The following is a 25355-nucleotide window of genomic DNA, read 5'->3' as shown; positions in this document are numbered from 1 at the left end:
CACACAGGAAAAGATAACGGAGTGAACTGGCGGACTGTTATTCAAAAGAGCAGTGCCAGCCATGGCAGGGGGGCCTATAAAAGGTGAGTTGCTGAGTGAGAGGTCCTTCTTTAGAGAGCAAAAGAGCAGCACAAATGAGTCAAAATCCACTGGGTCATTGTGGGCTGACACTGAGCTCATTTCTTGAACAGTTTCTGTGGGTGGTACACTGGTTAGGACTGCCATTATTCAGAGGACCCCGTATCTTAGTTCAAATCCTGGACATTCTCTGTGTGGAGTTTGCATTTGCTCCCCAAGTCTGCAAATGAACACGTCAACAAAGCAAGCGTGCGAAAGTCACTCCAGTTCATGTCTACATGCGGATTGAGATTGTCAGGAATGATTAAAGATGGCAGTTCTACAACCAGCTCCAGGATGAAGCACCAAACTTGTGATGGGGGACTTCAGTTCAAAGTAGCATATGGAGAGAAGAGACCAATTTGCTTCGATAGTTCAGACAACTTCATTAAATAACAATTGTAAATGGCTACTGACGTTTTGCAGCATCAATGGCCTTAGCGTCAGCTATACCTTCTCTAAGCAATGCACAAGCTGGCAAGGATCTCTTTAGATGGCAGCAAACCGAATGAGCTGGTAAACATCTGCAATAACAAATGTACGGGGCGTGTGGCTCTTTGGGTTTACTTGTCGATTATCCCTGTGCGTGTTACTGGGCCCAAGATGGACGGTCTTCATGTAACGTTCAGATTCGGTTACTTGGAGATTCCAAGTTGGCTCCTGTGTGAGTGTGACCGGCTCACTGTCCAGGGTTGGTTCCTCCATTAAATCCAGTGCTGCCAGGATAGGCTTTAACCCTCTAAACTGACTTAAAAACATGTTTGAAAATGTTACATCATCTCACGTTGTCTACGTACATACACTAATATGGATTGTAAACTTCCAGTAGTGTCTATTAATGTGTTATGTGTAATTAATTCAAGGATCATTTGGTTGGAGTTAAGAGCAGTTGAGCCAAGTCGGAGAAACAGAACCCTAAACAGACCTGGTGAGAACTTCAGGATAGAGAACTCCAGTAACTGCAGAAGCAGCACCAACTGCTCCAAGCGATGACCCCTCACTCCTGGCATTGCTTCTGAAAATTTGAAAAGTCCTCCTAGGAGTCAGGCTGAAGCTACCGCTGGACGCTCAAAGCAGACAATCAACGCGTTATCTTTCACTTGCTCTTTATTGTCATTACAATAAAAAGTCAGTTCTCTGCCACAATATCACAGTCATCTTAAGATTATTATTTAAATACAGTCATACAGAACGTTTATACTTTTTAAACATACAGAAATACAAAAGAATAAAAAGTTTAAATTATTCTTCAAAGGTTAGTTTTAATACTGAGATTCGGGTGTGTGTGTGGCTCGTCCCTTTATCGACACACACTAATGCCAGGCGCGGTCACCGAGTCCCAGGGAGGCCTGCTCGTGTTCAGATAAACGCTTTTCATTTGGCACCACGACATTCAGGGTTTTCTTTTTTCAGTTAATCTGCGCATTGCACTCCCTGGAGATTCGCAGTGTGACTCCAGTGATGATTCATTCACCTCTTGGAAGACTTTGGATTGTTTTTCACAGACACCCAGGATGCATCTGGGTAGTTAACAGCAGGCTGAACTGTTCACAGAAGTATAAAAATAATACATATAAAAACACGTGATTAAAGTAGGAAGTATTTCATACTCTCCTATAATGGCCTGACCTCAAAATGGACAAATGGCCTTTTGTGTTATCTTTGTATTGCTCTTATGAGCAAGGGGGGTTGCTACATTTGTGAATTAAAAAATATGCCATCTTTAGTCCTACATATGGATATGTTCTTGAAAGCAGAACATATTTTAGTTCAGCACTTCATTTACCAGTTAGCACAATCAATGATCTTATGAGATCTAAACAGATGGCACTGCTGTGGCCTTCATCTCCATGTAGCAGACTGTCAAATCTTCTACCTTCTGATGTCTCCATGGAACTGAGAATTTCTTCAAAATTTATAATATTTTCCTCTTGTTCTCCGTTACTTTCTGATGTGGTTAAAAAGGACTGCGGCAAAATACACTTCTGACAGATCAGCAGCAGTCCTGGGCCATGGAAAGTGTGCTTAGGGGCAACCACAGGAGCTACAATAGTCCCAGGCCCTTGGCCATTCGTGTCCTTCATCGAGATTTCCTTAGTTGCTCTCACCAACGACAACATCAGCAGCTCCATGAACCTGCGTGAGCTGGCGACAGTCAAGACTGGCAATGAGCTTACGGGGTCCTGGTTTGGCAGGGATAAAGGTTTCCGTCCGGGTCAGTGTAGAATGTTTTCCAACATCACTATAAAAAAAAAAAATATATCTTTAAATTAATCTGGCATAAATGATTCATTAAGAGATGAAGACCCTGAGCAGTGTTTCTAAAGACTGTGACACAATACTTTTTCAGTGATTTTTAGTCGTAGCCTTCATTTACGTAGTCTTAGGTAGGCAGGCAGTCACGTAACGTGACATACCCAGCAACTCACGCCAACTAGACCATGATGCACTCTGACTCTAGTCGTAAGGGCAGGCTCTGTGTGCATGAGAGCTGGCAACCAATGAATGCTCATCTGGAAGTACAATGCATGAAAGGCAATGATGGAGAATAAGAAACATGGGTGTTTTGGACCTCACAGACAGAAGAGAAGCCCGTCTGTACCATGACAGAATGGAAAAAAGAAAGGGCAGAGATTGCGTCTGAACTTCCTGAAGCTGTTAACCCTCCTTTCGTACGGCGCAGCACGATAGATAGATAGATAGATAGATAGATAGATAGATAGATAGATAGATAGATAGATAGATAGATAGATAGATAGATAGATAGATAGATAGATAGATAGATAGATAGATAGATAGATAGATAGATAGATAGATAGATAGATAGATAGATAGATACTTTATTAATCCCAATGGGAATTAATCCCTACTGGGTGTCACAAAAAACCAACAGAGTCCAGCTGCAGTCAGGACAGTTTTAGGCCTCGGACAGACATTCTGAGGCCCATAAGATGACATCCCTGTCAACGGCATCTCTTTTGACTCCACCCACTTTCCACGCCCCCACCCCCATGTTAGCGGGACACTTTTGTGCTAAATGTACTATTATAGTAATGGTGGCAAACTGAATGTGTCTGCAAAAAATATTTATTATAAATAAAAACAAAGCTTCACCAGGTTAAACTGTTGTGTTAATGTAATAAATGTCTCTTCGTACTTGCTGCGAGGTCGCCAGCCATCATTCCCAATGGGTACGCAAAGCTGCTCAGCTAACAGAGAAGATCTTAGCTGGGCGACTCAAACGACTACTTTATACCTCTTCGTGCTTCTGAGGGCGAGTGCGTCGTTCCTCTGGAGCATAACCTCCGCCACAATTAATGCACCGTTAATATAAATGTTAAAATTGTGTACACCGTAAATAATACAGAACTAATGAACTAACACAGAGAGGATCACAAAGACAGAACTCTAAAGAGCTCCTAAATGTCCAGCACAAAGTATTACAGATTTTGACTGTTTACACAAATTATATGATTTATTTGATTCAGAGTCTATAAGAATATGTAGTGTTAATCGTAGCTGAGTGCAGCATAATGATAATTATTCTCTAATTTATTATAATTATTTTCTAATTTCTTCGTCTTCTTCCTTAGCATTTCCCATTTTTATATGGGGTCAGCCTTCTGATCACCAGTGTAGATCCTTAGCCACACAGCCACTACTCAGTTGAGTGCAGCATATAACTAACATATTAAAAAGTGCAGTCTCATGAATGAGACACACCAAACGCAGATATAAAACGTATACTATAAAATATAAAATGTTAAGATTTTTTGTCTAATTTGTGTCTAATATGACACCAAAACATCTGCTTCAGATGCAGAACTGAGAGACCTCGATAGTTTAGAAGTTTAATAAATGCTGAATAAACATTTGAGTGCAGGAACTAAAGGGAATTGAAATCATCACAAGGGGCGTCAATTCACCAACAAAACAGGGGAGTGGTTCTAGAAGGGGCCATCAATTTATGGACCCCATAGTGTCTGCAGTGCTCAGATCTGTCCAAGGCCTAAAACTGTCCTGACTGCAGCTGGGCACTTCTCAAAAAAGGGCGAGCACGACTGCCAGCACACAGTCAGTAAATCAGACATCCCCAATGATTTTCAGTTATTTAAAATGACATGGTCCCTGCAGGTGGCAAGTCTGACATACCCCATGTGACTAAAACTCACATAATGTGACAATGGCTTAAGCAGAGATAGAGCCAAAGCACACACTTACCCGACAGTGATCTTCTTGGGTTTCTGGAGGCCTGGTCCTTCAAGTCGGAGAATAACATTCTTTAATGTCTTTGGCAGAGGATTAGTGAAAATAATCTTGGCGGTCATCTCTCGACCCACCACAGCCACCCCTTCAGGCTGGAGAAATAAAGTCCAAAATGGAATGTGTTACCAATCAGCTGACAGATGCGATGACTTCAGTTTGTAATTATTTTGTATTCACAATTTACTGTCAAAAGCTGTTTATGCAACAGCAGCAAGATAACACACCCTGACTGCCTGGTCTCATGAGGCCCCTTACAACAAAATGTTGTGAGCAGCTAATTTTTGGAGAATTATGAGGTGGCCCTCAAGTCATCCTATAAATTCAAGCATTTTGCTCACTATTTACAATCAAGTGATTTTGTTTCAAGTCCTTCTGGCCAAATGGAAGGACAAAAACAACTTAAAAACATCTACTCACTTCATAGGAAATGTATAGAAAGCAGAGGAAGGATGAAGTGGCACAATGGAGCAGCAAGTAGCATCACCAACCCACAGCACTTATGGTGCCATGCTAGGCTGGGTGAGCTGCATATCTAAACTAGACTGACGTACATACAGTATGTGTCTTAGTATGAACTTCTACTACATCCAGGATGGGTTCCCAGCTTGTACCTGGTTCTGCCAGATTTGACAACAACATTTCTTAATTGCGTACCAAAAAATACAACCTCACAAAAAGGATAAATGGATGGATGGATAGTTGGAAGGGCTGAGGGAGAAGGAGCATTATTATTGGTAGCCACAGTCACGGCTAATAGCGAGTCTTAGGCTCATCATTTCAGCATGAAGGCCATTAGCACAGCATAGGACAGGTATCACAGTAACAGTGCTGGTTTGTGTATCTTATTTTTGCAAAAAGTTATTTTAACAAAGTGTGTGCAGGACTAAAAATCTCTACACACTATTACTGAATATATACATATATATATATATATATACATATATATATATATATATATGGTTGAAATAGTTTACTGTCAAATAAATGCAAAGAGTACACGACACGTGTTTCGCCCTCATTCTGGGCTCATCAGGTATACACACTCCACTGCACTCCCTTTCGGGAATCGAACCTCGGACGTCAGCGGCGATGCCCCAAACATTGCGCCACGGCGTGTGGTTCGTTTATTTGACAGCATGTAGATCGGGGTAATTACATTCACGGCATTCGAAGTCTGTGTCACAATCTGATAGTGTGGGTGGTTACCTACCAGGTAACGCTTTGTGTGTATGATCTGGTCTTCACAAACTGAGGGCACCGTGGCGGATGTTAGCAGATTGCTGGCCAACCACAAAGCGTTACCTGGTAGGTAACCACCCACACTATCAGATTGTGACATAGACTTCGAATGCCGTGAATATATATATATATATATATATATATTTATATATATATATATAAATACACATACACCACACACACTTCGCTTGCCAACCCCCCCCGGCCTGCACTACGCACCAGCCACTTCACGTCTTTGCCACTCACTTATGTGGATTTCACTTTCACCAAACAACAAATCTTTTAATTTTCGCGGATACGCCTCTTCATTGGGAATAAACACTACTTTTCTGATGGCAACACGAATTAGACGATCTACAAGTCTCTGACTTAAAGTTTCAATCCGAACAATATATTCAATCTCTTTTTGCTGTTCCATTATTTCACGGAGTAATAATTTCCGTTTGTTTGCGCTAATGTGATCTTTACTAACTTTTTAAGACTTTCGAATTTTAGTATTTTTATTATCTCTAACCTGCTCTGCATGTGTACCTTGCCAATGTTTTTGAATTCTTTACGACGTTCTACTTTGTCATCTACTCTTTGTCTTTTATTTACGGCCTGAGGCGTGATTAAATCTTTTAGCACAAACTCTTGTCTCGCGGGACGTGAAAGTATCTCTCTGAAAAAGTCTAATCTCGTCCCAGGATTTTTTTATTTTAATAGAAAGATATATAAATGATTTAGATAGGATATAAGTAACAAGCTGGTTAAGTTTGCAGATGATACCAAGACAGGTGGATTAGCAGATAATTTGGAATCCGTTATATCATTACAGAAGGACTTGGATAGCATACAGGCTTGGGCAGATTTGTGGCAGATGAAGTTTAATGTCAGTTAATGTAAGATATTACCGACAGAAAATAAAAATGTTAGGTCTGAATACACAATGGGAGGTCTGAAAAATGAGAGTACGCCTTATAAGAAGGATTTAGGAGTCATAGTGGACTCTACACTATCGACTTCCCATTCGGAAGCCATTAAGAAGGCAAACAGAATGTCAGGTTATATAGCACCCTGTTGTGTGGAGTACAAGTCACAGGAGGTTCTGCTCAAGTTTTATAACACACTGGTGAGGCCTCATCTGGAGTACTGTGTGCAGTTTTGGTCTCCAGGCTACAAAAAGGACAAAGCAGCACAAGAAAAGGTCCAGAGAAGAGCGACTAGGCTGATTCCAGGGCTACAGGGGTTGAATTATGAGGAAAGATTAAAAGAGCTGAGCCTTTACAGTTTAAGCAAAAGAAGATTAAGAGGTGACATGATTGAAGTGTTTAAAATTATGAAGGGAATTAGTCCAGTGGATCGAGACTGTTATTTTAAAATGAGTTCATCAAGAACACAGGGACACAGTTGGAAACTTGTTAAGGGTAAATTTCACAGAAACATTAGGAAGCTTTTCTTTACACAAAGAATGATAGACACTTGGAATAAGCTACCAAGCAGTATGGTAGACAGTAAGACGTTAGGGACTTTCAAAACTCGACTTGATGTTTTTTTGGAAGAAATAAGTGGATAGGACCGGCGAGCTTTGTTGGTCTGAATGGCCCGTTCTCGTCTAGAGTGTTCTAATGACCAAAACGCTAAAAGTTATGAAAAGAGTTAGTATAGTGGATCCAGACTGTTACTTTAAAGTAATTTCTTCAACAAGAAAAGGGAGCATGGTTGCAGACTTGTTAAGGGCAAAATTTGCAGAAATGTTCAGAACGTTTTTTATTTCTACACAGGCATAAGAAAAAAATAACCAGATAGTGTGGTAGATAGTACAACTTTGTGGCCCTTCAAACCTCAAACTTGATGTTATTTTGTAAGAATTAAGTAAATGGGATTGGCAGGCTTGTTGGTCTGAACGGCCTGTTCTTGCCAAAATGTTTCTAATGTTCTGATAAATTTTCCATTAAAGAATAAGGTTGGAAATAGTGTCTAGTCTCCCACTCCAATCAAATCAATATAACAAATGCCTTACAGATTTCTTTTAGGACTATCAACACCCACTGCCAATTTGTAATTATCTCTTGGATTCCAATAATCTCACACAGAGCCTGGATATCCTCCTCCTCCTCCTCCTCCTCCTCTTCTGTCAAGATGGCAGTCAAAGCTGAGCCCAAGTACTAAAAATTCCTTTCATTTGTTAGACTTCCAATGATTTCAGATAATCATGTACTACTATCCATCCATTCATCCAGCCAACATTTTCCTAAACTGTTTATCCATATCAGGTTGTGTGTTTAACTGGGTGTAATGTAGGGACTAAGCTTGGATGGGTCTTATAATTACATAAACTTTGTGTCTGTGAACAGTATATAACTAACAAAAAGTCAACAATTAAATACGTATAATGTAAATAATTATCTGTTCACTTGAAGCATCACATGTAAGCCTCACCTCTCTTAATTATTATGTAAAATATTTCACCTTCTATTAGGAATTTCAGATGTACATGCATTTACATTTTCAAACCCACAATTCCCAGCTCAGGGTTATGGAGGGGCCAGGGCCTACCAACCAAAACATTTGGTGCATACAAGGAAACAGTCCCAGACAGGCCAGTGATCTATTATTGGGCCCATTCACAAATAAACTGACAAGGGGCTAACTGACTCAACACACGCTTCTTTAGAGATGTGGAACAAAAACCTACACAGTTAACATTCATTTCTAAAGCTTCCATATGTGATGAGTCAACGCAGACTCTTACCCGTATCTGAAGGTCTGGAGTCCGCAGTCGGAAGGTGTGCTGTTTAGCCAGAACTTGGCTTGTCTCATTTACTCGGCCAGACACTGTCATCATCAGTGCTCCCTGATCTACAAGTTCATCCTGATAATCACTATATTTTAGTGTCCATTCTATTGTCTTCTCTGTGGAAACAATCAGAAAAATAAATATGCACATAATACTACAGCACATCAATCAAATCACAACAGAAAGGAAGGCAGCTAAGCAGGTACTTACCCTCGTTAGCCTGTAGCACCACTTCCGTCTTTTCCTTCTTAATGGTTCCCTTGAGGACACCAGTGTAATACATAACGGCAACATGACCCTGCAGTCGGATTGTACGCAATGTGGAGCTGCTGTTCTTCAACAGAACCTTCATGCAGGCATCACTGCCCATCTGTACAGACTCCTCTGTGTTCACCTCCACTAAAACATCTTCAGCCTCGGGTCCATCATACACATTGGGTTTTGTACCATAGCGGCAGGCAGTCTCCACAGCTATGCGTTCTTCATCTGAACCTGAGAGGTTGAAAAAGGCAGACATTAGGGAAAAAAGTTAGTTTATCAATTTCTAGCACCGGTTTATTTTAGTTAAAAGCAATCCACACAAAACAATCAACAGTTTCATACATTGCCGTTGGTCATTAAGTATACCACCAAAGGAAAGAGTTTTCCCTGAACCTGAGTAAGAAAAGCAGTTCTGCATGTTCTGAGATTTCAAAGAGCAACAAGGTAAATTAAAAAGCCTTCTTGTCCCACTTGTATTGCGAGGATGTGTAGTACTCTACGGGATGGTCGGTCATGAATGCACTTTACAAATTTGTCTTTTACAGCAATGACATAACATCAGCAATTGTTTTGGGTAACTTTGAAGCTATCCAGGATGAGTTCATTTGAGCGTTTAGCACTGTTTATTCCATTCTCTTTAGTGACCATCATCACAGGCGTCACTGAAAAGGTTTTTGGCACACTTTGTAACTACAATTACGAATTGCACCAGGGCCTCTAAGCAATAGCTGAGCCTGTGCTCCGACTCCCAAAGGTCATGCAAAAAGACAATTTCCCCTTGGAAAGTATATCAAATCAAAAAGAAAATCAATATGATTTAGTTTTCCACAAAAAAATCTCCTTTTAATCATCATAGCTCAACACTCTACCTTTGTCAAATATGTATTGCTTTATTTTCTACTTAAATGAATTATAACAATTTTGTCCAAGCAAATAATTCTTCTTGTAAATATTGCTAAGAATTCTTCATATAGAAGGATGCTGCTACAATGTCAGCACAAGCCAAAAATCACAACACAAAACCTTCACCTAGAGACATTAGACTGAATTCCATCTGTTCCAGAATCCATCTCATAACTCAGTAACTCATCTTATAATTCAATAAATACTGCATGCAATATTCTGAAGATGAATACCACAAAACAGCTGTAATAAATCGTAATCCATCTGAAATTGTTCATCTGGCCGTGGGTTCGGTTTCTGCGCACGCTGAACACTTTTTATCAGCACCACTATGTTCCATGGTGCACACATACAAATAAAATCACGAGCGCTTACTTTGACCAAAGTACACTCAATATGAACTTCTACACATGAACTGTTTTTGCCAGTGTTTTAATTTTGTTTTTTTGTTTTATTTTGCACAAAAGGGGCTGAGAATTTCTTTACATGATTTAAATAGATATTTTATTCCTAACTACTTACAAATAAACTTTTTTACTAAAACAAAGTCTGTGTCATAGGCAACAAAACCTTTAAAATGACCGCTAAACTTAAATAGATGAAAATGTTAAAAGGTTATTTGAATTAAATTTGTACACCTTTTAATTTTCTACATACTTTAGTTTGAAATTTTTTAAAAAGAGAACTTTTAAGGTCAACTACATAAAAAACAGAAATTGTAATTGGAAAGTAAAATGGATGCTCTCATCAGACAATTCTGACCATTCTAGCACTTAAGGAATGTAACATGAACACCACATTTTAGGACAATCCGTTATTCTGTTGGACACATGTGCAGAAAGACAGACAACATACTGTATATTTTCACATTGTGCTCTGGCATGCTAAAACAGAGAAATGCACTGAAAATTCAAAGTTCATTTTTGACCCCATTACCACAGAGAAAATAAAAAGCTTTGTTGCAAACCTGTTCACAAATACTCACAAAGCTTCATGCTCTCTTATCAATTTTTCCTATTCTTTTATTTATAAAATGTTATGACTTAAAATGCATCCGGCCCTGCAAGTGGTCCACCAACTTGCAGGGAATTCATGGGGGTTGGTGGCAGGATTGGCACTCCATCCACGGTAAAAAAAAAAAAAAAAACTTCACACAGCTCAGAGACGACAGACAGGACCTTTTAATGGGGTTAAGGGTGTTGGGGATCAGAACTAGTGTGGTGCTGAGGTGTCATCCACTGAATGGTCACACTCGGGTCCCCCAGGATCCTGATCTGTTTCGTCACACGCTGGGTGGGTGAAGCAATGGGCTGTACCGGTGCATGCTCCCCAACCTGACCTGACCTGTATTATTTACATTTGGGCTAAAGCCATGCCTGCATTCAGCAGGGGACATTTTCACTTTCAGTATTCTTTTTTGCGTTGCCTTTGACACTGTGATGTCTTGTACTCTTGGAATTAATAGTTACTTCTCTTGTTAGGCATATACAGTACAACATATTATCCTCAGAAGTTACTATATAAAAAGCATTGATTAAGAGTCTGTATGTTAACACTAACCTTCTGGGTGCTTGTAGAATTCTGTAATATCCTCCCGTTCATCAGAGCCCACTGCTTTTGTACTGATAAATCGTCCTACTGCTTTCTTCTCAATGTATACTTTATTGAATTTCCCATCTGGCCCTTGCTGCCAGTAGATCTTATCACTATTCACCTGAAAAGCAAAATAAAAAAAGTGAGTTTGTTCACATGTTCACACTGTGCGAAAGATTCAATTATTTTCTCAAATGATATAGAAATACAGACCTCAGCAAAGACGAAGGGAGCATCGTATTTCAAGTAGACTAGCCCACTCTTGACAGCATTCACTGAAGCAGGACCACAGCAGTAAGTACCTATAGAGGAAGAAAAGAGAAATATGAGCCCCGGTGTATTTCCGCCAATACTATCCAGTAATCTCCTGTTCACAAGTAAATCCCAAACCTCTCTGACGCAACCTGTCCCATCTGTTATTAAACTTGTTTCGTTCTCAACTTACCACTACTGGTCTCTTGTGGAGTAGCATCAATCGCCTGCCATCCTCCCATGCCAGGAGGAAGATCAGGCCTGGCCATCCAGCAGTCATTCCAAACATGAAAATTCCTGAAAGACAGTAATGACGAGATGAGTAGGTGAGGGCCTCATGATGTAATGTAAAGCTGAATCTGCCCAGAAGCAACAAATCAACATACACAATTAAAACAGAGTGCCTCAGCTGTTTATGTTGCTGTGGACTGAGTTTTGAAATTCCTTTGTGTTGCCAAGTGCCTTGGCAGGCAGTGTACCTTGGGGACTAAGGCCTTGAACTTCAAATCACAACGTTGCGCATGCCAATGCCTACAAGCACTCACTGTGAGGATGAGAAAAATCACATAAACCTGCCTATCCTTAAATTGTGACACATGCCCATTATAATTTAATTTACATATAGGGCACTCAGGAGTTACAATTGCCATGCAAAGCATTATACAAAAAAATGAATGACGTCTTGGACAACAGAAGCACTGACACAAGTCAACTTGCATCTAAACAGAGGAACAAATAGGATAAAATGGTGATAATGGTGTGTTTATCTAATAATAAGCACCAAAGTCAGAAGCCTGACAGTAGAAGCAGTAATCTATTCATCTGTACCTGGCAGCAATGGGCCGAAAGATGGGACTCCTGTTCATCACAAATAAACTAACAACTTTTTTTTTTTTAAACATAGTAAACAGCATCTCACGTCGCTTTAGAACTGCAGTTTTATCATTACTATTACGTAACTGTTTAACATTTATGGACAGGTCTGACAAATATTTATTCATGTCTGCATTATCACTCTGAGGCACAGACTAAGGTGGCAGCCTTTTGGTTTAATGTTCAAAATCCTAGGCTCTAGGCCACACTGCCAGGATAATTTATCATTGCAGGGTGCACTCACTGGACAAATTTAGATTCACCAGTTAATCTAATACGCACATCTTTGAGATATGGAAGAATCCAGAATATAAGCATACTCTCCAGATGGTCACAGTTTGAATGCAAAAACCCCTGCTACATAGAGAGGAGGAGAGGAGAGGCTGGGAGCTTGCACTGATAGCGCGTTGCTGCACCCACTACATGACGAACCACCTGGATTGGGATCTGAGTGAGGTTGGTGACACCTCAGCACCACATTGGAACACAAGGTTAGAATTTAAACCAGGCCTATGGAAGTGTAAGACAGCAATTCTAACAAGGGAATTCAATACATTAAAGTTAATAAAAAACAAAAATGGGATTGATAATTGCCATGGTGCATGAGCTGAGCTCTGGACATATTATATCTGTGACTCTCAAAAGAGGACTGCAAAATGCATTAACATGTGTGGGTAGGGTACACTGCAAAATCTTGGAGACCAACTGCCAAGGCTTTCTCTTGACACCCAATGTGTGTGTGTGTGTGTGTGTGTGTGTGTGTGTTGGTGTGTTAAGCTCACCAGACTGAATCTGTGTTCAGGCTGTCCATTGGCTCCATATTCTCATCAAAGTAGACATCTGTAGTGAGGGATACATCTGTATCATGGGCAGAGCTGAAATTGGTGACACTGCGTCCTGGAATCCCCAGGCATCGTAAAACTGTACAATAAAGGAGACAGTGGTCAGAAGTGACAGAATTACTGGATGATTATCAAGTTAGCAGAAAAGCAAACAGACAAGAATCTGTGTAACACAAGAAACTTACCAGTGGTGGTGACTCCAGAAAAGACCCAACACTGGCCGAAGCTGACAGGTGTGCCCTTACTTTTGTGGTACTGGGTTAGGATATCCACACTGCCAGTCCACCCTGTAGGAGCAGTCCCATCAGAATAGTCTCCAGACCAGTTTCCTACCAACAAGCCCCGGTCATCTTGTGCATTTATCTGCATCAGAAGGGAAAGGTTAGGACAGAAATAACAAATAAAACATTTCTGTGATCAACTTCATTAAGGTGTACTCACCATGGCAGAGATGACACGGACAACAGTGATAGGGTCTCCTCTGCCGGTATGTGGGGTGCCGCTTCTTTCTAGTAGGAATATACAGGCCTCTAGGACTCCCTTGTCAAACTATGTAGGGAGAGAACATACACAGGTGATTAGTGCTGTATCAGATATCATCAGTGGCACAATACAGGTACAGTGGTCTCAAGAGTGAGCAGAAATGTATTTTATCCCTGTGGGCTAATATACAAATGTCTGAAAGAAACAAAAGCAGGAAGAGACTCCCAATCCAAATCTGTATCAGCCATGTGGTTCAGTATGTTCTCACTCTTAATGCACTACACTTCAAAATTTAAATGTATGTTATACTAGTGTCAAAAATTAGGAGTAAGTAATCACTACTCGACTCCAGGTTGTCGCATACTACTGTGAAATCAAATGTAGCCGATACTGACAGTGGTTATGCATTCTGTTGCATAAAAAGCACCGATGTTATCATTCTAAGAGTACAGAAGAATAGGCTAATGCCAGGACATGATGGTGAAGACACTGAAGATCAATATACAATACAATACAATTTATTTTTGTATAGCCCAAAATCACACAAGAAGTGCCGCAATGGGCTTTAACAGGCCCTGCCCTTTAACAGCCCCCCAGCCTTGACTCTCTAAGAAGACAAGGAAAAACACCCAAAAAAACCCTAGTAGATGAAAAATGGAAGAAACCATGGGAAAGGCAGTTCAAAGAGAGACCCCTCTCCAGGTAGATTGGGCGTGCAGTGGGTGTCAAAAGAAGGGGGTCAATACAATACAATACACAGAACAAAACAAGTAATCCTCGATACAATATAATACTAAAATAAAAATATTACAAGTACAGAGCAGATTAACAGTAGATGATATCACATAATATGATTTGGATTTGTTCAGAGTCCTGGAGACCTTGGCCATCAAGCTGCCTCCCCCATTGGCCATTCCACAGCTGGGCCAGCTCTGGGCAAGCCAATCCGATGAAAGGACCCCTCTACCCAATGATTGCTGCAATCCTCCATGTATGGCAACACTGCTTACTGGACTCCCTCTGGAGTTGCCTCAGCTAATTTAAGTCCAGATGACACAATTCCAAACATTTATGAGTCTCTTGTCTGGACTTTCAGTTACATTCAATGTTATCTTTTTGTTTTGTTACAGAATTCTCAATTCAATTGTATTCAATTTTAAATGTCTAGCAAGATGATAGCCAGGATGCCTCCCTTGCACCTTACTCACTAATCTCTGTTTGGATTGTCTGATATAAATGGAACTTCTAAGAAAAGTTAGCCAATCAATCAGCAACATGGACAGGCTACTGGCTTGACTGCAGTCAGGTCATTGATGTCACTCTTTCCATCTCCTAACGCACCTACCTGCCCATAATTCCAGGTGCGCACTCCGATCTGCTTCTCTGTTCCATAATATATCCTTCCAGTCTCATTCAAAACATATTCCTTTAGGTGCTCCTCCTCTTCCATAAACACCGGATCATCTGAAAGACATGACCAGAAAAGTTAACAAATCTGATTTTCTATATGTTTCCAAAAACAATAAATATAAAAAGAAACACAATCAATGGAAGAACACAGACGGTGTCAAAGAAGGGTGGCACAGGAGACTTCAGCTGAGAGTTTGCTGCCAAAAACCTGTCAAAATAAGCTAAGGCACAACTAGACAATGTCCTGACCCTTTTGTACACTGCCCAGACCTCCGTCAGATTGAAATATGCAGCTGGAAAGCAGCGAGTGCATATTTTCACTAGCACGCCTCCCTTTGTGTCTTAAGTGAAAACTCCATTGCTCAACAAGGGCCATAAAGAGTTGACAATTAAACCAAACGTGCACAGGAAAGTTAAGGAATGTGCAAAAAGGAATTGCTGTTACACTGCCATGTCTGATATCAAGGGGTTCCCTATTTGCTCTTCAGCTGTTTGGGTTTGAGTAAGCAGTGGCTTGTGAATTTGAATATGAGGTCCATTCTCTGGCAGCCTTATCTCCTGACACAGGAAGCAGCTGTACCAGAGTATAACAGATATCTATTTGACAGACTTTTATAGCAGACTCAGAGCTGGAATGTGTTCCAAGAAAAACTGGAACAGAAAGGCAAATGTCAATCGGACTAAACAAGCGTCTGGTATTACTGGATATAAGGGGATGCTGCATGTATCTGTACCTGGACCCGAGTGTTCTTTTACAGACTCACCTTCACACCAAGGGTTAAACAGCAGGTAGACGTCATTCTTGGGGTCATGCTCAGTCTTAAATTCACCAGCTGGGCACTGAGTTCGCACAGCAAACTGATATTGGCCAACGACCGCAGTGGGCAGGGAGTTGACTGTCACCTTCAGCTTGGTGCCATCTTGCTCCATTATCTTGGCTTGCCATTCCTTATCATTAAACTCATCTACGAAAGAGATGACTATGTGGGTTCCCTTGGCAGCCTGGGGCAGTGGCCCTGGAAAAAAAAGAGGAATATGAAGGCAAAGTAAGTACGGAGGATTACAGAAAACAGAGTAAAATAATGGAACATTCAGAACTGCATCCAGCAGCACAAGATGTGTTTTAGGCTCATTTTGTGCTACTTCCTAAGATGACAAGCTCAACTACTGCTCAAAATATTTACTCGGCAAACCCTTGTAAGGAATTCTGCTGAGCAGGTCTGAGTTGTGCTGCTCTGCTGCTCCCTAACCCTAACTTCTGTCCGCTCACTGGCTTAGCCATAGCAGGGTTGTATTCCCCGAACCTCAGACTAAAGGTTCTCTGAATCAAAGCACTGCATCTCTACATCATTGCATTAGCCCATCACTCCTTACTCTTGGGATACTAACAATGATGTATTCTTTGCAACAAAACACATCACCAGTGCCAGTATCGGCTACATTTGATTTCACAACAGGATGTGACAACTTGGGAATCAAAACGTGAATTCTTACTCCGAATTTTTGACACCAGTATAACACTCATTTAAATTTTGATGTTTGCCCTCAGAGCAATCACTGATAGTTTATCAAGAGCAGAAACATGCTCAGCTTCATGGCTAATATAGATTTGGATTAGGTTTCCCTTGCTACTTTTGTTTCTTCTCTGCATTCATATATTAGCCAACCAGGCTAAAATACAATTCTGTATCTGTCTCTTGTAGGGCAAAGTGGACATTGCATATTTTTCTAGGCTTCAGTGGCTCACCAGGCCTGTTAAGGCAGCATATCTAACAGACATTCAGCTATGCCTTTGCCAACTTACACTTCAAAGTAAGGGACTGAACTTTTCACTCCTGGATCTGCCTGTACTTCCTTCATCTTATAACAAAGGTGTAAATCAAAGTTGAAGTGACATCTTTCCAGAGACCCCTCTGCAGAATCTCTTGCTTAGCAAGCTGAAACTGATAATGTCTTTTCTGTTTGTGGACCAGAAAGCCAAGATCCAGTCTGCCAAACCAAAGCTGCCAGTAGTGCGAAAAGGTTGAGAAGTAGCCATTGCTTCGAGAAGGAAATTTCAGCATCTAAACTCTTGTGCTAGAAACAGTAATGACTTTTCCCTTTGAAGTTGCAGATGATACAGCAAAGGGCCTACCTGAGAAAAGCACTGCACACCACAGACAAAGAATCACGCAGCAAAGACAAACAGTGTAGTTCAGTGCAAGAAGAATCCTCCACTTGAACCCACAGCAGCAACAAAAGCAGCAACTCTGCACAACATCAGACCTTATCTTTAAAAACTTAGTACCATATTGAGTATTGAAAAGTACCGATCCACTGTTGATATCTGATGCTGCTCTAATAACCTCTGTATGTTCTCTCACTACATAGTTTGTCAAAGGAGTCCTTGAGGCCAGTATGTTCCTTCTGAACTTGAAGTAGGTGGACATCATGTGGAATGGATGGATGGATGGATGAGGCTTTGTGCAATTCAAGTGATGCACTTTGGGACAAGGAAATTCACATTTCGGAGGTTTTCAGCAGTGGAATGGATCTAATCAGGATATCTACCTTGGTTGTTTTTAGACAGAATAAGGAAAATGTCCTGATTAATTGATTACACCTTGTCAGAATTTCTTGCACAACTGGAAAAACACAAAGGTTATTCCAAATTTGAGAAAAAAAAGAAAAGAAGGTCAAAACACTTCTGTGCCATGTAGCCTTTGTCAGGTGTGTGCATGTTGTTATTCTATGTAGACTTCATTGTGACTAACAAAGATTACACAACCGAAACATTGTGACTGTAAACCATTTTCACATTTTTTCAACATGGGAATAACCTTTACCTTTTTAATTTTCCTTTTGCAGGTGCACTTTGATGTAGTCTTTGCTAACCCAAAATTACATAACTGTACATTCTCACCACAGCCTTTCCTAGATGCTCATTGGCACAACACAAACAAATTTATAACCACTTTTTAAGGGTTTCATTGGACAGTACTTTATCTTGGCACTTCCATTGTGTCAATAATATCGGTGTGTGTTTATCGCCATTATGACACCTACAGTCATAATTTTTCAACGGCTGTATCAACAAATGAAGACAAGTGAATGCAACCTGAAGGATCATGGGCAATCCTTGTTCACAGAATTCACTTATTCCACATTGATTCAAAGAAGTGAGGAGTGAGTGAGGAGTGCTACCATATTCCTTAAGCATTATTATTTCATTCTTATCCTTTATATTGCTCCCGTAATACAATCAGTGAATATGGTGTTTGCATTGGATAAAGAAAATGTTTGGACTGAACACTTGACATTGTAGCTGTATTGTGAATATAAAACCACCCAGACATTTACCAAATTGTCGAAATCACTTCAGAGAGAACAAGTGCCTGAAGTTGATCTGAAGTTAGCAATGTATAGTGCAAGGCAGGAACTACAATGAATGGACCGGTCCAAATTTCACACACACACTGGGACAACTCATAGTGAACATATTAACCTAATATACACATTTTTGGAATATCGAAGAAGACCAGAACTCTCAGAGAAAACCCCACATAGCCACAGACTGCTAGTGAGCTGAGATTTGCACACAGGACCTGTAAGGCACCAGTGGTAATTACAATGCCACCGCAGTAACATACTCATCAATCTTAACTAGCATAACATTTACACACCAACTTAATCCAATTCAGGGTAAGGGGGTTTACTGTAGGCAGCAATGGATACAAGTTAAGAACTAACCCTGGACAGACCATTGCAGAGTCTAGTCATACATACATCAAAGTCATGCTAATAAAAGGGCCAATTTAGAATCATCACTTAACCAAACACACTCGTAGTTGTGGATATGGTAAAAACTAAAATTGCCAAAGAAGAACCTAATGCTGACACCAAGAGAAAAATGTAAATTTCACATTGGCAACAAAATGGGAATGGGATTTGAACTCATGATTTTGCATCTGTGTAGCAGTAGCATTACCAATACATCATAAAAGACAAATTTCTGATGTATTTAGAAATAAAAAAACAACTAAAGTGATTTATCAAAACATCCATCCTGTCTCACATGGTAACTGTGTGACATCAGAGTTTTTAACTGCATTCTGCACTTAACTTGCACAGAGGAGGGTTTCAGATCAGCCATTTACATTCTATTATATTTTTTGCCCAATTTCCTACACACCTCCTTGCATTAACCACTAGGTAGGAAGCTTTGACTTGGCCGGTCACTTTTTGACCACCATGGAGGAACATAATTAAATCTAAAAAAAAAAAAAATAGCAATGAGATGCAATTTAAAAAGCAATTGTTCCCATGCTACAGGGAACCACCTGTCTGTGTCAAGAGGTTCATCCTGCCCTTGAGTAGACTTTCAGTCCACCTCTCAGTGTTTCAGTCCCTGGTCTTAACAGTAATTGTTTGCTGTCTGAAAAGGGTCTTTAGTCCATAATAGTTATGTTCTTGTGTCTGCTTGCCTGGCTCTGCTGGGTGTGACCAGTACTATTTTGGGGGCAGCAAGTGAAGTGAAGGCCTAATTTTAGAACTGTATGTCGGAATGCCTTCAAATACTGTAGATCAGATCACAGGATAAATTTAGATGGGCTCTTACTGGTACCATGTCTAAAAACACATGTTCATTTTGAAACCATGTGCTGGAAAAAAAAAGGCAGTACTGACACTATATAGCATTATTTGAAGGACAGCTGGAATCTGAAAACTCTCATACAGTCACCATGCTGTAATGAGGCCTTACCAGAATAGGCATCATATTGTCAAGGCATATACTGACTGAGTGCAGCTGTACCCCAACTGTATGCCCTACCCCAGGTGGTAATGTGACAGTCTTCTGGTGAAGCAGTGCAGTCTTTGGCTTCCATTAAATCTCCAGTTATGTTCTCTGGCCTTTCCCTTAAGGCCAGAGAGGAGTTCATGCTCAACTTGAAAAGTATCTCACAACAAGAGGAGCAGCATATCAATGAACAAATCATGTGTGTGTGCACCAACATTTATGAGAGGATGGATCGGCCTGTCTGAAAATTCCTCACCCCCTTGAAAATGTCTATTTTGTGCCCACCGACTTTTCGGCTTTTTCTTCTTTCCTGCCTGCCTCACCTCCCACCACCACTCCCTCCTGCCACTCTCTAATTTAGATTTCTGTAAAGCTTTTATAAAAATGATAACTTGCTTATTAAAAGGCAAGCTAGTTAGTTTCTTCAAGTGTTTTCAGATGTTCAGTTGCAACTGTGTGGGTGCTTTTTTTTTTTTTTCTTCTGAAGAGGACACACTCACCGATCTGTAACTCCAGCTGTAGCGTGTCGGTTTCAGGATTAAATGGCCGAGAAAGCTCAAGAACGAGGTTAAAAGGCTGGCCTCGCCGCAGCACCAGCTCATCACACTCAAACTCATCAGTGTGGTGTTCCTTCCTGTTGATGTCTCTTCTTGACTTCAAAAGGTCAACATGCCGGACGGTCAGCAGGAGATCTGAAGGACATACATTAGTGATTAAAGATACTTGGGAACTGGGATAGATTCATCAACAGCTAAAAAGAGTACTTTATGTATAAGACTTAAGTATCTCAATCCAGCCATTACAAAATCAGCTGGTAGAATCAGATCAAGCAATCAGATTCCCTTTTTGGCTTTCAAAGGCATCCAATTATTTCATAATAAAAATTTAAGAAGTAGGCTCTGTTCTTCTCAGTTTCTTTCAGATTGTAAATGTTAAGCTGGAAATACCGGTAAAAATGTTTCATGTTCTTCTAGGGTTGCTACACCACTGAGTCACAAAATAAGCTGTTTCAACACCTCCCCTTACCCATACTGCCACCATCACCACTGTATGCTCCCATTTTAAAAATCAATAAAGCACATTGCTGTTAAATTCTACATTATAAGGGAGGACGATCTGCAAGGTAGTGGAACTGTAACTAGGCCACATTCCAGGCAGAGCTGGCATTCCAGCTATGAGAATGCCAAACTCCACCTCCCCTTCCAGCAGCAGATCTCTCTACAATAAAGAGCAGACTTACCTCCAAATTCTTCTCAGTGTTTTGCTGAGCTATATCAATTATGACCAGTAAGGTGGGCCCCACAATGGTACCAAAACTGAGAAAAATAAGCACGCTAACAAGCGAACTCACCAGGCATCTCCATCTCCTCTGGCTTTGGTTTGCTCACATCATTTTTGCTCCCTGAAGTTGGGACTGGATGTGAGCTTTCAGAGCACAAACAAGGACAGAGCGTCCGCAGTATTCGGTGGCATCTGCCTTCTTGCTTCTTCTCAACCACCCGAGGGGAAGAGGGGTTGTCGTGGTCAGCCTGAACAATGTCCTCACTCCAGAGGGTAACTGCAGGCCACCGGCCCACCTCATTGTGGCGGGATGATGACATTCTGAAAAGAAAAAAAGATTTATGGTTACTTAACTTTGCCCTCTGATGGACAGATGCTTTGTCCATAGATGGTCCCTGCCTTGTTTCTAGTGCTGCCAGGAGAAGCTCCAGTCCTCAATAGAGCTAAATGGTAATGGATGGATGATAGCCACTGGGCAGGTCTTTAAAGGCAGTGAGCTTATTGGCCCACGCTCACCCATTAAGAAACCAGACAAAAAGACTCTTTCAGAAATTGGTGCAAACTTACAGCATGATGAAAAAGGCTTTGTGACCATAACTACGGTGCGTCTGCAAAAGCTGCCAAATGAACTGCCTACTGCTCTGGTAGTTAAGGGGTTACACTGGATGCCACAAGATCACAAGTTCATATTCCTCCCTCTGCACTATGCATGGTGCAGTCAAAAAATCAGATACACATAATATCATGTCTGTAAGTGCTTGAACACCACTTGGCGTGGACGATTCTATATAAATCAATGCCATCCATTTTTAATTGATTTTAAATAAAAGCAAATAAACAACAATTGATACAATCAAATCAAACTTAACAAACCAAAATTCAACCCCCCACAAAATAGAGAAGAGAGCCAACCAACAAAGCAAATCTTTGAAACATCAAGGAAGGAAGAGTATCCTTTTCCCCGATCCTGCCATATTTAAAAAAAGTTTTGCACAGATCCTCCCCGTGTGAGAATTTGATTTTTTTTTCAATTTCAAACAGTATAGGACATCAGTCACCCACTGACTTAAAAGTGGTGGGGTGGGATTCTAATGCCATCCGTTTTTTAACCATTTTGTTAAAGTATGTCTGTGTGAAGTCAGCAGAAATAAGTGAATAGTCCATTTAGAGATGTCAGTAAGCCTAGCTGCGTGATTTTGGACCATGTAGGGAACAAAGAAGCTATATACATTCCTGCCAGGAATCAAAGGGTCTAACCGCTATGACCACTGAGCCACTGTGCCACCTGACTGTCTCACTGTGAAGGAATAAATATCATAGCTAGCTTAACATCTTTTCATGCAGAACACAACCATCCATGCAGACCACAACTATATTTAACTGATGCTTTTTATTGAAAAGAACTTACAAATCACAAGTGCGTATAACAGCATCTGTTTCTCCATTTGCAGCATAAGCAGGTTAAGTAACGTCCTCAAGCTTGCACAGAGAGTCACTGCTTGGGATTGAGTCTGGTTCTTCATACATTAAAATCCATAGGTAGATGTTATTGTCTACACTTGGTTCAGTGTGTCCAAGAGGTTGTAAAGATTATTTTCACTACACCAGACAGTTTAGTGGAGTGCAGCAAACACACACTGGTTGTAAATGCCCATCTCCAGTTTGTCTAAGCATGTTAGACTGTGGGAGTAAAGTGGAGCCTGCTGGACACCCCACAAAGAACAATTACAAACATCCATCCATTGTCCAACCCGCTGAATCCAAACACAGGGTCACGGGGGGTGTGCTGGAGCCAATCCCAGCCAACACAGGGCACAAGGCAGGAACCAATCCAGGGCAGGGTGCCAACCTACCGCAGGACACACATAAAACACACCCACACACCAAGCACACACTAGGGCCAATTTAGAATCGCCAATCCACCTAACCAGCATGTCTTTGGACTGTGGGAGGAAACCGGAGCGCCCGGAGGAAACCCACGCAGACGCGGGGAGAACATGCAAACTCCACGCAGGGAGGACCTGGGAAGCGAACCCAGGTCCCCAGGTCTCCCAACTGTGAGGCAGCAGTGCTACCCACTGCGCCACCGTGCCGCCCCAATTACAAACATTACTCTTAATAATATACCATGCTCATTTAACAAGCTACAATTTCATAAAAATAAGACATGCACACGTTTTTGGGTATTTAAAAAAAGGATGCCAATGTTTAAAAGCAGTTTCTCAAACGTGTCTCTGTCTATGAGCTTCATGCCACAGTCTAGATTTTACTGAGCTCACAGGCTCAGATTACTTCTATGTTGTAGCACGTGGCCATACATTAAAGATCTTTGAATAAGTCGACTCAGGACTGTTCCACACCACACTGCACTCATACATTGATGCCAATTGGAAATTTGAAATATTACTTCATGTTAGGTGGAATGTGTGAAACTGGAACACTTCACAGTGGAGGAAGAAATGCAGAAGCACAGGGGGCACAGTAAGAACAATATTTGAAAGATGAACATGACAGCTCAGCCATGTGAGAGAAAACAAAACAAAGTGATAAGAACCGGAAATGAAACTGAAGAAAGCAAAGGGACTGTGAATAATGTAAAGTCAGACAAAGTCAAAAAAGTGAATAATTTGTAAACGTACAGACAGCAGTACAAGACATCAAGCATAAGATCTAGATGGCTGCTAAATGGTTTAAAAAGCAGGTGGGAGATCTCTTTAACGCTGTTGAATAGATCAAGATATATAGATCCTAACAAAAGGAGAAAACAGCATACAAGGGGAGCAGTACTGAAACACCCAAACAAAGCATAAAAGTTTGTTTCATCAGGTCTGGATCACAGCACATGATCCACAATTTATTTGATATCTCATTATCTGCAGCCACTACAATTGTCAAAATATAACTGTGTAAACTGACAAGGTGCCTAAGGCCTGAGACACTTAATATTACATGGAACAGAGTTTATGAAAAGTATTGGGGGTGTGGTCGACTAAAGTGAAACCGATGCAGAAGAGTATTGAATAAAGACAGGTCTAATGGAAACTGAGTTAAACCATGGCAGAACGAAATGCCAGATCCAGTGCATGAGAAAAGGAAGTGCAAATGTCTACCATTGTAACATTGCTTCTGTTCTCGTGAATGTGTATCTACCACAGTGAAACCTTTGAGCATAAAATCACTCAATTAAAATATACAGTTTAAAGGCTAACTGATTGCACGTAAAGCTAAGAGCTTTGTACACCCGCTACTCACCTGCAGCGCACTTCTGTCCAAAGAGTTCGCAAACTTCTTCAAAAAATCTTGGCAGCAGACGGAATGTTCCTTCTAATTAAAGCGCTGGGTGTTAACATACGACGCAAATGGCGAACAAAAAGCACACTAATAGTGTTAAAGTTTGGATGTTCCTGTCAGTCCGGTCCCGTGGGTGCTACCCTGTAAATCGCTTTCAGATATTTGCAGAGCTTCTCTGCGCCTTTACCAGAGGCAAGCGCTTTTATTACACGAGGAAGGCGGGGTTGGTAGGAGGCGTGGTCTCAGTTTGCGATACACCTCTCAACTCGAGCGCGCATTCTCGGGTCAAGGAGGGACGGGGCGGGATTTGAGTGTGCTTGACTGACAGCACGGTGCGAGGTTGTGAAATGAGTGAAAGGGAGGGGTGGTGCTTTAAGGAGTGACTGACAAGTCAACTCGAGAAAAGGGGCGTGGGGTAGTGCCTCACCCCTGCCCCAAAACGCTCCCTTCCTTTCAGATTTCGGGGTTGGCCAATCTGTAAACGCATTTTGTTTTATAAGTTGTTTCATGCATTTTTTTGAATGCCGTGAGTCATTTGTCATTCCTGTACGTCCATTATTTACTTAACACGTACGCTATTTATTTTACCGCTGGTTTTTTTGATTCATTACTTTTTATTATTTATTTTTAAAATAACATTCTAAACAATAAGACACATATATTGCACCACATATGATACATATATCACATATCATATTGCAGTACATTCTGCACAGCTTTATATCGATCTCAGCATCTATCCTCTAACCAAATCAGAGAGCTATATAATCAGAAAACCTAATATGAAGAAACTCCTTAGGGATATTACAGCATTTAAATGGTTGGTAAAAACTTCTGCTTGCTTATTTTAGTATACTATAAATACATTTCTGACTGATTTTGAAAAACTATGACCCATTTATTAAAGAGAAACATTTTCCCAGTGAGTTATGGAGGATGGATTAGGATTCTTCTATTTGAATAAAATAAAAACAGGCAACACACCACC

At 40.8% G+C, this 25355-nt stretch overlaps 1 protein-coding gene across 1 annotated transcript; it reads right to left on the bottom strand.

Annotated features, from left to right (window-relative positions):
- Positions 1-1206: 1206 nt before the first annotated feature.
- tgm1l1 (transglutaminase 1 like 1) lies at positions 1207-24552 on the bottom strand. The gene is made up of 15 exons (XM_028793658.2): positions 24329-24552; positions 21147-21397; positions 20296-20487; positions 15783-16034; positions 14954-15072; positions 13567-13674; positions 13311-13488; positions 13066-13204; positions 11604-11707; positions 11372-11460; positions 11126-11279; positions 8612-8893; positions 8357-8517; positions 4339-4475; positions 1207-2359 (listed from the first exon to the last, which is right to left on the bottom strand). Exons 2-15 carry the CDS (start codon positions 21394-21396, stop codon positions 2212-2214), a joined length of 2313 nt encoding a protein of 770 aa, XP_028649491.1. The 5' UTR covers position 21397; positions 24329-24552; the 3' UTR covers positions 1207-2211.
- Positions 24553-25355: the final 803 nt, after the last annotated feature.

The sequence above is a fragment of the Erpetoichthys calabaricus genome, chromosome 2, assembly GCF_900747795.2.
Source record: "Erpetoichthys calabaricus chromosome 2, fErpCal1.3, whole genome shotgun sequence".
NCBI lineage: Eukaryota > Metazoa > Chordata > Cladistia > Polypteriformes > Polypteridae > Erpetoichthys > Erpetoichthys calabaricus.
Note: the sequence above shows the minus strand (reverse complement) of the source record. Positions and strands in the feature narration are given on the sequence as shown.